Raw genomic sequence first — 16,703 nt, 5'->3', positions numbered from 1 at the left:
CCCACTCCCTGTACCATCCTAATCACATCCCAAGTGCTAACTCTGCTGAGACAGAATGTATTTAATAGAGAGAAGCACAGAAGTAAATCTGACAGTGTTTGTTAGATTTTAAGTTTGACTGAATATATTTGCACTTCAGATAGCTAAACTTTTTTTTCAGTAAGAGCTGAGAATGTAAAGAAAAACATGGTGTTTCTGAATGACAAACATGTCATTCAGACTGAAGTGAAAACCAGCTAATGATGTCTCCTCTGTGCTGTCATGACAGTCATCTTCATTATTACCGAACTATTACAGGCAACTGTAAACTGTCTAATCCTACTCTGAAGAACATCCAAGTTGCTAAGTGCAGTTACTAAAGATGCTTACATAAGCAAGCATATTTTACCACTGCCACTTGTTTTATTTCTAGAATAAAGCTCCTCCCCTAGGCTACGGCCAGAACTAATAGACCATTCTCTTTCAGTGTGCTGTGATCAAGGTAAAAACCACATCTTTATTTATTTCAACAATTCCTCATATTTACAACTTGCCACTTGAATTATTCAGGCAGTTAATCAGGCAGTAAATGGAATCTAATTCAACAGCCACTTTGCAGACTTCATCACTGTATCTAGAAAAATTACAATTTCATGAAAAGTAACAGGGCACAAAGACACGTCTTAATAAAACACTTCCTCCCAGAATCAAGCTAAACATGATCAAAAGTGAAGAGCATTGTTCTGAAGTATCTCATCTCATTTACGTAGCATGTGCTTTGAGAATTATTTACAGTCATGCAAGCACTCAGACTCCTGTACCAAACAAAGGCAGCTTACACTTTCTGAAAGACTGCTCTGTTTATAACTTACTGCTTCAGTATGTCTAGCAATATGTTTCAGCTTACTGCTACAAGGATAGAACTGGAAAACAGAACTTCTGAAGTGCTTATATTAGGGTACAGATAGAGTATCAAACAATCGAAGAACTAACATCACTGAAGAATTTAACATATTCAGCTAACAAGCATGAATGAAGTGCAAAATACATTAAAATAAGCTGTTTATCAATCAGTTCATTTTAACAGGACAGCTAAAGCCAGTATCACCCCAAACTTTAGTTCTGTTGCATATATGTGCAAGTTCTCATCTAACATACTTTACTTTCACATTTCTACTCATCTCACACTGGGGGGTTTTTTGTCATAATGTCTTGCCTATTCCTCAACTGTCACATAACCATACATCTGCTCTTTCACAACACATTGAATACAGCAAGAGTTTGAACTGGCAAGTTTTAACTTCCCAACGGCACCATGCAAAAAGCACAGGCATACTAATTCAGAAAGTTCAAGATATGAGGAATTTATGTCTATCAATGCCCTTAAACTAAACAAGAATTAGCAGTTCAAAGCAAGAGCAGGTTGCTCAATCACTTCCAATGGCATTTCCAAGTCACATGGATACAGTACATCATAAAATACTAATGTAGATCTACCAATATTCTACAATGACCACTTGATAAATGTTTCCTTTCAAGATGGTTTTTATATTTCCTACAATTTTGGGATGACATGTACTGATTCACTGTCCCTAATATGTTTACATATATTTAACCCATGATTTAGCCTTCCTCACTCTAACAAAACCACAGATTTCCATTCACTCTCAAAGTTTTTCCCCAGAAAGTATCTGTTGATACAATCAACAGACTTACCCATGACACTTCCATCTCTCTCACCTCAGAATCCATCATATCACAAAACCTCAGACCCTACCTTTAATCCAATGTATTGTAGGCTTTATATATCAAATTTTCTTTTTTTTTTTTTTTTTTTTGTAGCTTTTAAAACTGCTGAAAATCAAGTTAAAATCATGTCATCTAAAAGATTGCAAGAGTTTTCATAGGACTGTATGAAGTTTTAAGTTTTCTCTCTCTTTCCTGGACAAATCTGCTGTGTTATACCATTTTCTAAAGGCAAATTAAAAAAGCCAGATCTTGACTAGTTATCTGACATTTTTTTAAGAACTTACAAACACAAACTAAAAATAAGCCTTCAGCAACAGCCTATTCCACAACACTCAGGCAGCTAACAAGCTAGATTCAGTTACCTTAAAAAATTCTTGCAAGTTTACCTCAAATGGGCAAGCCAGCAACTGCACATCCCTCACTATTAACGTTCCCCAACAAATAAATTTGCCATTTCAATAACAATGTTCTCCATTAGTCTGCTACTTCTGCACTCACTTTTTAATCCCTGCTGTTCTACCTCTCTTCTTGCTGGCTTTTTTCTTCCACACTGATTACTGAGAGAAGCAGCACTTTATCACAGATCCTGTACTATTTCTAAAAAAAAGGACATTTTACCCAATTACAACTTCTTTCAAACCTCTCCTTGAAACTCACACCTCGGTATAGACCATACTAGGGATCAGCCAATGACAGCCTGTTTGAAGGACAGGTAATCGTTAAGAAAAACCCTCAAATGTTTAACAACTTTATATACTTAATGACCTCTCTGCTGCTACCCTCTCAAGCTACGAACTCTTTGAGATGAGGAACACTTCAGTATGCTTCTTGTGTATGCATGATGAACACTTCTTGGCAGTCCTATTAGCTATTATGCAACTATATAAATACGCACCTGCACTTTCTGACACAAGTTATAGCTCCTTTGAAGTGAATCACCTTTGAGGCACTATTTTTAACAGGTTCGATGGCAGCAGTTCAGTGAGAAGACAGTTAAAAGAAGGAAAAGTGACAGAAGAGTTATATATTTAATAAACTTCTACTAGGATTCAGCAATTTCATTTACACTTCTACTTGCAGGGGATCTTTATTATAATTCAAATAGCCTTAACATCTCTTAATTAGCCACAATTCCTTTACACTACTCTCGACCAAAACAAAGACATCACCATCAAAAAAACTTGATATAAAACCTCCATTACTGACTTAGGAGGAATCTTAGCTTCTACAGAGCATCTGGTACTGCCTTTCCACCAAATCAAACTGCAATTTATTGCCCTCTAATGTATGTACATTAAGCCATTTCCTTTATGGCTCCACTTTACACAGAAGCAGTAACTGAAGGAAATAATGGAGTGCCCAACAAGTGGGAAAGTAATTGCTCAACAAGCGTGGAACAAGAGAGAGTCAGTTGCACACCACACACATGTGGCAGCTCTTCAGAGGCCAGCCCTGCACTGGTAACAGAAGGCTGGTGTTACAGAACAAGCCCACTGTGGGAACTCTTCCAAGCAACAGCCAGGAGTGCTTGTCCATCTAAATCCTTGGGTCCTTAAGGATTAAGGGTCAGGAAACAATTCCTTCCAACAGCACCACCTCCTGCCTGTACCTGCCGGGCATTAGCCATGCACAGAAGGATGACTTTTAGGCTTCAAGCAAAGACTTAAAATTGCACTCAAAGAACTGTATTGAAAGGATGCTTAGCTGGTAGCACAAGGGTGGTCATGCTGGGCTGCAGAAGGGACTTTTGGAGACATACAGAAATACCTGGTGTGAAGACCACCCTACTGGTTTGATTGGGATTTTTTGCTCTAGATATTCCTAGATTCACTCCACTTCTTTTGAATTTATTCAGTAAGTTTCTTACTCAGAACCACAAAACAAAGATTAATACAAGAGCTAGAAAGTTATCAAGGATGCTACACAACCACAGTTGTTACTCCTTTTTGTCTGTTCAGTCTTAAGTTATAAATCTCTCCGCTACAAGCTTCCCCTTCTGATGAGTCCCAGTTTCATCCAGTAACCTGTGCTGAAGGGCTCAGCACACAATTCAAGAGAATCAGAGTGACACCATCCACACCTGACTCCTCACACACTCTGCATAAATGTTGAACTGCACATAACAGAAAAGCCTTGAAAAAAGTTGTGGTGCTTGTCTTCATGCATCTATAAGCTTCACAAATACCAGCAGTTATTCTTCATCAAGAACATTCTTCCTTTATAAAAAAATGAAATGTTAAGTGAAATCATGACAATTCTGGTGTTAATTTGGGCCTTGAGATGTTCACATCCCAAGTCTCTCAGTGCAGCTACTATTCTTAGAGCACACCAGTGTCACCCCAGGAAAATCACTTAGAAAGTAAAGCACGAAGTTAGCAAGCACCTGGGAAAAGCCTAATTTATAACACCAAGAAAACCTATGCCAAAAATATCAAGAAATATAATCCCTGAGGAAAATTCAAAGACCTCAGCCGTAAGATGGTAATTTCACTCATCTGATGCTACAGTGAGAGTAAAAATATTAATCTCACTCAAAAAACGTACCTAGAATTACCCGCAGCTTCAAAGCAAAAATACTGCATTGGTTTACATTCTCTCTACCCTTGGAAGGATGCCTGCATTCATAAAGACTAGAAACTTGCTTTTAAAATAACTTTTACTGTATTGTCTGAACATAACTGGCAAAAATGAAGTCTGGATTCAACCTGCAATCAAAGCATCAAATCAAGGCTGTCACCCTAATCTTCATATTTCTTATAGTACAAAGGTGAGAGAAAATATGAGTAGAAATAAATTACCACTTCTGTACACTGTGTCAGGTCATTCAATACGAACTAAAGTTGTATTGACATTCACTAATCAAAATGAGGTTGAGTCAAAGTTATGGAAGAAAACTTACTCTGTCAATTTCCTAATCTTTCTTATACCCTTTCCATTCTTCTTAAAAATTTTACAGAGAATGCAAAAAAAGCTAAATGCTAGGCTGAACTGCTTGGTCTTCCAAGATGTCAAGTTAATATGTACAGATACCTATTATTTAAAAGAAAAAAAATCCTTTTATTCTTTTTTTTAGTTATCACAAGAACAGACATAATCGAGGAGATCAGGGAATCTTCTGGATCTTTTATAGGAACCTGATATGCAAGAATAAAAAATGCTTAGGTGATTTTTTTTCATGTCTGGTCTAGATAACATTGCAATCCTTTAATGCAAACAGTGGGAGAAATATCACATCTTAAAGGTTCATCGGTGTTTGTTATTTGCTAGTAACTCCAGGCACTTTCTACAGAAACTCAATATATAAATAATAAATAAAATATGGTATTGCTGTTATCTGCAAAGGGCAAAGTAAGCAGCATTGCAGATCTTTATGTATCACACATCCATATAATTTAATTCCAACACTTCCTTATAAAAAAACCCAAACATGATTTTTTTCTGATTTCTTAACTTGAATAGACCACAATGAACATCTCATATTTTATTCAATAGCACTTCAATAGCACTGAGAACAGGCCACACATTTATATTTACTACTGATTTACCATTTCTTAAAACTAGATATTTCATAAAAAGTTCAGACACTAATACCAAAATAGGATAAAATCCCTGTAATTTTTTATATAACTGCCAGATTTTCACAAAAAAAAAGAGTTTCCAGAGTTCACACATGAGAAAATGAGTGTGCAATCAAGTCTACATACCAGAAAACTGATGGCTACAGTAACAAGTATATTAAGTCAGTACACTGGGCAAAGGTTCTCTTACGGTTACAGTCTTTTGACCTTTAGCCAGCTCTTAATGCCCCAGCCAGCCCTCTAAAGATGGAGATTTGCAGCAGCTTCTTGTCTGAAATAAGCCATGAAAAGATTCTTCTGAACCCACTGTACAAGCATTCATTTAAAATGTCATGAATGTGCATGAAATCAGAGTGTTTCTAACAGCTTACTTTGCAGCTTCTGTTTAAATGCACTAACTCTGAACCACCAGAGGATAAAAGGACTCAAACCTTCCAGTCTGGCACTCATGGACCTAAAATACACACAAGCACCTCTTCACAGGTGTGTTTACCTAGTTTAAACCTTATTTAAATAGACTCTTGATGCACACACTTTCCACAAACACCTGCTTCTCCCACTGCAGTGATGACTTGTACGAGGCAGTTGTATTCAGTCATGTCTGTCCTAAAGCCATCCTACACACCAGTAAGCAGTACTTCAGGCACGAAAATCCTGGTTACTGACTCATCCTCCTGGTCAAAGCAAAGCACAAATTCTGCATTGAGAATAATGACTACAGAAGTATCTGCTCTTACCTCTACAACATACCAGAATGGTCTGAAGGCTTCAACAGTCACAGCAAGATTTAAGGAAACCCATTCCTCATAAAATCACTGAAAAGCAGGCTTTTAATTAATTCATATTACTAGTCATTTGAGGTTATAAAGCATTACCCTGGTGAGCTTGAGAGCATCCTAAGCTGGAACCACTCATGAAAGAGACAATGCTCAGTTATCACTGGATGTCAAAAGGAAGCTTCCTTTTGTTGACCTAAATCCATAAAAAAACTGACAAAATGAACAAATATTTCAACATCCAGACACATTTTTCAAGATACTCAGCTCACTTTAAAAAGCAGTCAAATGGAAGTTGTGGTGACAGTGGCCCTAAATCCAAACTCACAATAAAGGCTTTTATCAGTTTTAGAATAACCTTTGAATATGTAGCTGTATTTTAATTTTGCATGCACAGACAAAACTTGATAGCCACTGCTTCCATATGGTCATAACACAGGACACTGACTTTTGCTTTTTCTAAACACTAGAAATACAAGACAACACATCAAGCTTACGCTTATAGTGTTTATCTCAGTATAACAGGCATTCAGCTATTGAATTTGTCTTGGATTATCTTATGCATCACCCAAGACAACAGAACCTCCATTTTTCCTTTCTGTTTTTCAGGCAACTACTATCAACAATAACCAAAATAAATGCAGCCCATGAAAGTGTAAAAATGGCATCCAATAACCCAAATGATAGTGGATCAGAGCAGATATGCTGTTCATTTTCAAATTATTAAACTCTTTATAAATCTACATAAAATCACCACAGAAATGTAGTTTCTGTTAGAATTTGAAAGAGAAACTTCATTCCACATAACTCAGGTCCAAGGTCCTTAGCTAGGTATGCTGAACAGTAGAACTGAAGTTACTCTTACCATAATCATGGGATTTTTTGAGTTGATCTTCTCTAGATGCTTCCTCCGAGAGTCGATTTAGACCAATGGAATGGGATACCACTACTTAGTTGCAGGTAAGCTTTTACTCTTTGGGTAATCAAACAAAACACAGTATGTAATTTAGCTACTCTTGAGGTGCAACACTTTGAAAAAGGAATCTTTAGCTGCTGGGGGCATACAGTGCATCTTTATACCCTTGACCAGGGTATTTCAGCATCACAGTCATGACAGAGTTAATACCCACTAGCTCAGAGGAGAACAAAAGGTACTCCACTGCAACATGCCTAACATTTACATTGCCTCTCTTTGCTCATTAAACAGGTTTTGGTTAAATAATGAACAAACTGTATTACAGACTCCGATGAGAATTCCAAAATTATAAATCAACTGGTAAAGCCCAGAGGAGAATGAAGGGAGTGGGAGGGAAGGAAGGATAATATTGACTAATATAAAGGGCGCAGCTTGACAGTGGATATTCCTGCCACACCTGATCAAACATGCTCCATGGGGGAGGGGAAGGGAGGGAGAGAGCAAGAGGGGAGATGGGACAAGGCAGCCTGAAATTTGCATCCGGAACAGATTAAAATGGGTTCTTGGGGGATTGAGAAAATACATAATATATATTACTATAAATGCAAAATTGTACTAAAAGCTAACTCAAATGTCAAAGATTACAGCTTGAATAAATTTAAATATAAAAGCAATGCGTTTCCATGAGCTAATGAAAGAGACGTGAAAAGAAGGTCTAAGAGAAAAGAAAAACAAAAAAAAAAACCCTACACCAAAAACCCCTAAGCTTGGACTTTTCATTGCCTGGAAGATGAGGCAGGAGACCCTCTATGGTTCAAAGTACTGCTTGGTAACAAGTCCATGTCTAAAACTGAAAAAAATGGAGCACAGCAATGATGTCCTATCTCAAGACAGTAGTTGGTAAATAGCAGTCACTGAATCTGAAATTACCTGTTTAAAAGAATCCCATGTAGTCAAAGCAACATGCTATCACCCCCATATATAGGCAATTATTATCTCAGCAGAAACCACAATTACATGATGACTAATGCTGAAAGGGAGTCTCTGAATCTCTCAGTACATTAAAATTTGTTTTCTCTAACATAAGCAGATAGTGAACTTGCACTTTTCCCCAACAAGTCAACAGCACATTGTATCTAGTTGCTCTAGATAAATGGTCAGCCCCTGACATTTACTTATACTGCATATATTTGAGCATCTTGACATTCCCTGTTCTTGATGATGAGGAGAGATATTTGTTATAATGGCAAAGAACTTCAGGAGTCTAATTTTAAAGAAAATTTTACCTCATAGAAGGGTGAAAAGGAAAATTTCCTGCCAAAACGCTTTTGGCACTGCATGCCTCTCCTATAGAAGATGAGTGAGCTAACAAAAAAACCCACAAATTTAGATTGACAGACCAGGTACAAGCATAACATCCAGAAGAAAGATACTATCCAGATATGCAAACTGTGCAGGAGTTTTCAGGAGTTTTCTAGGATGTCATGACCTGACAGAAAAGTCCTGCTCACAACCAAGGGAAGTTCACCTGGCAAAGAAAAGTAAAGCATTACATTTACAGGCAGCCACAAAATAAGAAGGAATAAGGGCTCAGAACTGGCACATGCCCTCAGCACCTGGAAGCAGCACTACTGTACTTCTAGGGAGCACATCTTTTATGGGATTCCAGGCTCAGCGCTGACACAAGAATGAGCATGCTTCACAAAGAGAAGCACAAAAAGTCCACCCCATACATAGGTTGAATGCAGTTCTGAACACCCACTGTAATAAAGGGACCAGAAATAAAGCTTACTTTCAAATACTACAATCAGTAAGACAAATTCTGGGAAGAACCAGCAGAATGCCACATGGAACTCAGGATGAGCCTCACTCCGAGAGTCTCAACATCTAATTATGTCACACTTAAACAATCACTCCTGGAACCAAAACACACAGAAAATGTGTCGGGAAGGGGAGAAAAATGGGTTGTGAGGAAAAAAATGGTCAGAATACACAACACAGTCTTGTGTTCTACTTGTGTAATAAATACAGATTTCCAGTTTCTTTCAGTGCAGGTGATCTTAATGTCAGTTTTTCACTTAAGAGATCGAAATAGAAAGCAAGGTCTGTGTGTTACTTATTAGTGATAACACAATGAAAACCAACAAGGCAAAGAATGTGAGGAAAAAACAAAAGGAATGCTACTTTCAAAGCAATTTTTTCCCATCATTCACAGATCAGAAAGCATAAACAAAGCTATGCATAATAATACACTAAATTTTGTATATTACTACAAGTTTCAGTATATTGAAGAAACATGCACGTTTATATAAAAATATGTGCATGTATACACACACAAGTATACATATGGTCTCATATATATGTATCTCCATATAGACAGCAGTGGTAGCAGTAGTATTTATGTGCTAGTTTATATTGGTATTATTTGTCTAGAAGTATATACATACTTCCTCTTTTCTTGTTATTCAATTAATGACCTCTGGATAGTAAGAGAAATAAGTACACCTGTACATTTATTTGAATATATCCTAGCAGGAGCACATACCTGCTGATTTCTGAATAAGCTTACCTGTAATATTATTCAGCACTTCTTTTAAGTTGCTAAAGCTATGTAGCAGGGGATCCCTTTCTTCATCCTATAGATTATACATAGGAAGTAATTAATGAGAAAAACATATTCCTGAAGACAAATCTTTATAATGAGTCTGTTAAAGACCTCACCATCATATTCACAGAAGTACTGTGGTTTGAGTTGATCACTGTCAGCCCGTTTACATCATCAAAACCAAGGAAAGCATTTTTATTTTCCTGCTAGGGCTCCCCAATATCATGTAGCTCAAATGTCAAACTCTAGGTCCAGGACTGAGCATTCTAGTTTGGGTTTATTTTCCTTAGAAGTATTTCTGACTAGCCTTCTGCTGTTCAATAAATTTCACAGCAAATCTAACTCATACCATATTGAAATGGCTCATCTGGATTTGCTATAATGTTAATCTATGCAGATTGTAATGGGAGCAGCAACACAATGACATTTGGTGCCATTAAAATAACTTGAAGGACGAATCACAGTGCAATATTTATATGAATTAGCTGCATCCTTTAGCCTTAGTCTATCTTTACGATATTAAAATGAGGAGGAGCAGCAGTTTCTCCAAGCTTTGTACAGCCGCACCCACACCTTCAACGGGAAGGCAGAAAAAGGGCCCTGCCCTTTGACAAACTGAAACCACTTGTGCTGGATGACAGCCATTGGTTACTCATGTGACATTCTGAAGTGCACCACGAGCACACATTTGCACTGTGGCAGCCATAAACTGACCAATGCATCGTTAGACCTGGGAACACTGTATTAATGGCTTTTATTAAAGAAGGTTTGAATCTATTAACAGGTTTTGGTCAGGAATTTAGCCAGCAGCAACAACAGAGCTGAGAAAAGATAGTATGCCACATGAAAAATTAAAAAATAACCTATATATAATGACTTCCCCAATTTTTGTTTCATGGCTTTCATGATGAGGACTGTGTTCTCTAAGAAGGCACAAAAGATATATAAAAACATTGTGCTAAATGAAATAAAACCATATATATTTAAATTCCCTGACATACCAGGCGATAAAAGTCTGAATGAGATGATTCCCATGTGGAATACAATGTGGGTTTTTCTTATTTACAGGGTAAAAAGGTAGATTTCCAGCTCTGTAGCTATTGCAGTTGCTGGCACATGACAAGTCAAAAACAATGTAGAAAGTTATTCCTACTTTACTTACAAAAGTACTACAACTACAAAAAGTACTACAACCACAAAAAGTACTACAACCACAAAAAGTACTACAACTACAAAAAGTACTACAACTACAAAAAGTACTACAACTACAAAAAATTGAGGTACTTTTCTAAAACCAGATGGTTTCTGCCACAGGTTGCCACAGGTAGCAAAAATTGAAGGTAACTTACCAGATGTGTGTGAGTGCTCCATCGGGCATTACGCTTTATGGCTCCCACCACTGCGTTGATTTCCCCTTGTACGATGTAAATGTTCTTATCCACCATCCTGACAACCCTGAAAATAAAGGTAATTCAAATTAATCTCCTACCCCTCAGAATCATTGTCTTCCATAGATGAAACATAAAGTGGCTCTAGTCAAGAGGAGGCCTTCAACGATGCAAGACACTCTCAGATCTTTGTTTTGGGCATAGTAAAATACAAGTTATTACATACAACAAATACAGTTATTTCATCAAGAAGAAGACAAAAGGAAGACACTTGTCCATAGCGTGTTTTCAAGACCATGAGAGCAGACAGTTACTTACAGCAGGACATTTGTGATGCTAGAGACAACTTTGTCAAGGCATATTCCTCATTTTTTTCCAGTCCATGTAAGTTCACAGAAAGATAAAAGTGTTGGGATCCCAGGACAGACATCCATGACAATGCAATAACATGCACATCTCCAACACTTTGGCAAAGTCCCGGAGTTCCACACGGAACACAAAGCCAACCTTGTACTCTGTTAAATACGCATCAGTGGCTTGAATAAGCTGGCCAGAGCAGAACTCTTTGGGACTTAAAACATTGACAAAATAAAGTAATTTATAACAGATGTTGATTTCACACTTGCTTCGCAAAAAAAAAGCTTTCAAGGAAGCAGGCAAGTAAAAAAGACATGGGTAAGACCCCACAAAGAAATGAGCAAAACTAGAGACAAAACTGGATGGAACACATGGAGAAAAAGCTAAAGGCAGAAATCTATTTGCCTGTAGTCTGAGGTCTTGCAGGAAAAAAACTTTAACTGATGTACCCAGAGAGAGTCAGAAAAGGGGGAAAACAATTAAAAGTAAGAAATATTTATAATGGTCTGACAAAAAGAAACAAAGAGTGAATTACTATGGGACTGTTCTCTCTATACTAGCTATAGTCCAGATAGAGTCAAGCATAAAGAAATGAATAAGAATGGAAGGGGATAAACAGACACAACTGTTTATAAAGAATAAACAGGACTTTCAAAGAGGCCAGAGAGTCAGATGATACCATGTCTGTAAATAAGAATGATTTAGTTAAATGGCAGCCAAGTAATGATACTTTTTCAGAAAAATGAAAGGAAAATGAGGACTCCAGCTTAAAATCACAACAGGTCATCCATAGGGAAGCAAAAGGCTGAAAACAGATGAAACGTTGACCATAACAGTTCAAATCAGACAGGCTCATTTAAAAGACTTAGCTGGGGAGGGGAAGAAGGGTGCAAAAAAACAGAGAGTATGAGGATTTTTGCCCATGTAGCAAAACCAAAGCTGGAAGGAAATGATTTTGGTGCATTACTCAAGACCTCAAAAAGACCACCATAGAAATTTCAGAACATACATCCTTGCTCTGTCAGGTTTCATGTTAATTAACATGTCTGAATTATCAACAATGCTTCAAATACACAAATGTCCTCTGAAAGAGACTAATTTGTTTCAGGACTCCATAAATAAGAGAAAGAAAGCAAAGTATTACAAAATGATACCTTATCAAGGTATCAAGGATTGATGCCTTATCAAGGGATGGCATCGGATTTCTTACTTTGTTTTTTCATGTATTGGCAACAGAATGAGTCATCTTATGGCAAAATTGTTTTTAACTTTGTTAGATTAATTATACATAATGGTATTCCCCGGTGTAAAGACAAAAACATTTTACAATATAAGAACAGTCATAACAGACCAATCAGTAGTCTATCTCATTCACTAAAGGATGGTTCAGAAAAATAAACAAATAGCTCTCCCAAGCAATTTGCTTGTGCCCTGAAGAAAAAAGGTTTATATTCTTTCTCTACAGATGTATATAACAGAGCCACCAATATTCTTCCTTCTCATGTGTTTAATGCTTAAGAGATATTCCTGCCCTCAACAGTAAATTATTCCATATATATTAATATTATTAAAATTTATTAAAATACATTGATCACAATTTTTTCTACTCCACCTTGTTGTCTTTGCTTTAGTACATGGCCTTAATGGCAGAATTCTCCTCCATGAAAAATTCCTCAGTTATTTATTCCTTCTTTCAGTAATTTCAGTATTTTCTATATTTCTACACAGGTAGTTTCAGGAATCAAAACTCCAGTCCACACAACTTTTGAGGAAATATCTTATACATTCAAATTTGTCAAACCTAAGTTTTTCCTGTCTTCACTGTTACAAAACAGTACTGAGTGTGTAAATTGTGCAGCGCCATTCCAGGCTTTTAGCACTGACATGGATACATGATTTCAAAAGCCATGTAAATACCAGACAGAGGCATTACATACTTTGCACACATAGATACTCAATAGTTCTGACAACATTTCAAGTGATGCCAAAGCTTAAATGCTGTTCTGCATACTACTTAATCTGCTTGTAGGGCTCTTACATCTCCTCTACTTTTAACATAAAAGAACGAAGATGGAAAAAGCTGTTAAACTCACTCCTTCCTGAATGCAGGAGACTTAAAATGCCCAGCTAACTCTAAGCAGCAAAATATGAAAAAGATAAACACAAACCTACAACACACACCTTTTCCTTTTAACCTGCTGGGAAACTGAATGTCCTGATCCTTTCAAGAAAGGGTGTAAGAACTTGGCAGGGCTCTCCTGACAGATGAAAACCCTGCAAAACTTCAGGGGGTATTTTTGCACTTATGTCCTTTCATTGCTAACTACCCGAGAAGACTTGGTGAGAATGCACTCTTTTCCTCACTGCCTATTCCATTAAATATAACTTTATTCAAAAGTACAAGAATTCACTTTAACACGCCAACAAACTCCCTGGACTGGTGCAACTGAACTAACCTATTGTGCTGGAGATGCAAATTCACTCTCAGTCTCTGAACATCAGACATACAGCCCACTTCACCACCAACACTGGGTAGCGATGGGGGGCAATACTGCTTTATATTTGAACTTCCAGTTAACCAAGCAATAGCACACACATTCCAAAGTAAACCACAGCCAAATACTCTCACTCATGCAAAGGACCTTTGCAACTGTGTGCTGGAGAAGGAAACAGAAAATAACTACAGAGTGGGCAAAAAGCCAGACAGCTGTTTTCAAAGAGATGCACCTTGAAAGCCAAGGCCACCAAAAGCACCGTCTATCCCTGCAAAACTGTAAAAGTTTCTTTCAAGTAATGGATAAAGCTTCAGTCAACTGTACACTTCCCAAAGTTCTACCCCTTTTAAACCACTAAATAATTTCTGTATCTTCACCACAAGCAACAAGTGATCACACTTTAGAGCTCGGTATAAATGTACTATATTGAAAGAAGTTTTAAGACTGAAATTAATGCTCTGAAATGACATCGAAAAAGTTACATGTGTTACCAGACTAGCACTGAACAATCAGTTGGGTTTAAGAGAGTATGGTAAGAGTCAAGCCAGAACATTAAATATTTGTTCAACTAACAAAAAAAAAAATTGCTAACATTAATTCAGGCTTAATATTACACAGATATGGTATGAAAAATGGGATATTGTACAACTGTTGGTCGGATGGGTTAACAGAACTACTAATACTGAAAATCATTAAAACTTGCAAACAACCTCCCTGGTAAAGGCATGGTTCTGTCACCTCTTGATGTCTTCAGATGAAGATCAGAAGCCTTTCTTGAAAGCAATCTTTAATGTAACACAAGATAGTGTACTCAGTACAGAAACAGATGGTTGCAGTTTTGTTATCTTGAGTTAGGCAAAAAACCCCAGGAACGGTATCTAATAAATTTCAAATGTTTTTTAGTTCCTTAACCCTTGAGTTAGTGCTACATAAACTCCTGTCTATTTCTCATGATAGGTTCACGCATTTGCTTGAAGCTGCAGACCAGTCCTCAGGTTGGCTCCTGCACAGAACTTCAGCAGTGAGAACGACAGCTCCAAACCAAGGCAACAAGCTGCCCTGTTGGCACTTAGAGTGGGAACACTAAGTAGGAAAAAGTCGATGCCTAAGCATGTCATAAAAGAACAAAAGCTCACATTCATAACCTTCTCAAAACCTTCACCAGTGTTCTGTGGACGATAATTATCACTATTCTGAGATTTCTGAAAAATCACTTGTAAAATCTTCATATGAAAACAACAATAATATTGACATCTGAAAATGTTATCTCACATGTGCCCTGAACACTCCACTGCTTAACCTTGGAACATGCTACCCCAAAACACCCCAACATATAGGAACCCAAATTATTCCTGAGTATTACCATAGGAAGTCTTGGGTAGAGGTTTAGGAAACACTCCCTCCGCTACAGAGAAACATCTGCAGTTCTTCTGGAAACAAGCAAGAGTTAGCATCAGAAGTGACAAAGTCTGGCAGACCTCCAACAAGTCAGTTCTTCCTATCGCTACTAACTTTAGCCTTCAGCTATGACTGACTCGGCAAAACTACTCCAATAAATAACAGTAATGAAAAACAACATAATAACAACATATGCAAGAAAGGTAGTATTTCAAAGTAAGCTTCTGTTGGCCTAAATTTGCAATTTCTGACAGTGCATGAATAATCTACACAGTCCCTGACCTAGATTTGGCCACTCAAGTCCTGATAAAATACACTGCTACCAAAACACACAACCACGAATCACAAACAACTCTGCCTATCTCACAGCTAGCTAGGTTACCCAGAAGCCCAGCTGATAAGGAAAAGGCCCTTTTCTTCCTTCTAAACTGCATGTGGAAGGTACACAAACCTCTATCGGGAAATTTAACTTACTGGGCTTTTCATGTAGTAACTACCCTGCAATAAGCATCACAGGCAGCAAAAGTTCAGAGAACTTAGGGTATTACTCCAAAGGCTAGCTCCCAAGGCCTGGACAAAAGTGATATAAAGCAGTAATTTATAAGTATGGAAAGGAACTGTGCAGTCCAGTGATGCCATAATTCTGGGCAATTAAGATAAACATCAGGAACAACGTAAGGGTGGCACATCAGAAAGGGATGTGGGACAAGCTCCTCCACAAGCCTTCACAGTCAGCTGCAACAGTGAGATGGGCCTGGGAATCAAGGAGAGAAAGGCAACTCACATTTATCTGTCAAAACTGCATAGTAAACCCAAAACATAAGGTTAATATGGCAAGGGGCATTTTTTTTCTTCCAGCTACTTCATACTGTTGAGACGAGAAACATGCCACCACCTGAACTCATAACATACACACTAAGTGAGCTCTGAGTTTCCCCCTGCACCAGACAAAGGTTCTGACCATATCCAGGCAAAAGCCCGTTTCCACCAATTTTAAGCATCAAGAGCCCTGGACGCACGGTGAGCGGAGCTTGTGCAGGTGCAGCGCACATCGGGCACCTCCTCCGGCCCAGCTCGGGGCCCAGACCCCCCTCCTCCCCGACACCCGCACCCCGCGGCAGTCACAGCCGGGAAGGCCCGTCCGCCCCCGCCCCGTGGGCACTGTCACGCGTGTCAGCCCTGGCCCGGGGCGGGGGCCGCCACCCCCACCCCCTCCCCGCCCGCGGGGCTGCCCCGAGCCCGTCCCCGCCCCCGCCGGCCCCGCACGGCTCCCCCGCCACCTCGTCCTTCCCGTCCGCCCCCGCGTCGCGACAGTATCGCGACAGACGGTCGCTACCCGGCACTGACCCCCGCATCCAAAATGGCGGCGCGTGCTCCCCGCGGCGGCGGCCGCTTCACATAACCGGGCGGGCGGGCGGCGCCGCGGGCGGGAGGGAGGGCTCGGCCCCCGCTCTGCCCGCCC

General features: G+C 38.7%; 1 protein-coding gene across 5 annotated transcripts in view; it reads right to left on the bottom strand.

Moving 5' to 3' along the window:
* Positions 1–16,703, bottom strand: part of GBF1 (golgi brefeldin A resistant guanine nucleotide exchange factor 1) — a 107,207-nt gene extending 90,504 nt beyond the window's left edge. For all 5 annotated transcript variants that reach the window (XM_027878052.1, XM_027878056.1, XM_027878053.1 and 2 more), the window contains exons 1-3: positions 16,589–16,703; positions 10,953–11,058; positions 9,568–9,634 (exon numbers count right to left, since the gene is read on the bottom strand). In XM_027878052.1, coding sequence (XP_027733853.1) covers positions 9,568–9,634; positions 10,953–11,058; positions 16,589–16,596 — 181 coding nt within the window. In that variant the 5' untranslated portion in view covers positions 16,597–16,703. The remainder of the gene's footprint in view (positions 1–9,567; positions 9,635–10,952; positions 11,059–16,588) is intronic.

Source organism: Empidonax traillii, unplaced genomic scaffold (assembly GCF_003031625.1).
Source record: "Empidonax traillii isolate 1590-97213 ecotype Southwest subspecies unplaced genomic scaffold, ASM303162v1 scaffold38:size1800464, whole genome shotgun sequence".
Taxonomy (NCBI): Eukaryota; Metazoa; Chordata; class Aves; order Passeriformes; family Tyrannidae; genus Empidonax; species Empidonax traillii.
The sequence above is the reverse complement of the archived record's forward strand: the minus strand, read 5'-3'. Positions and strand labels throughout refer to the sequence as shown.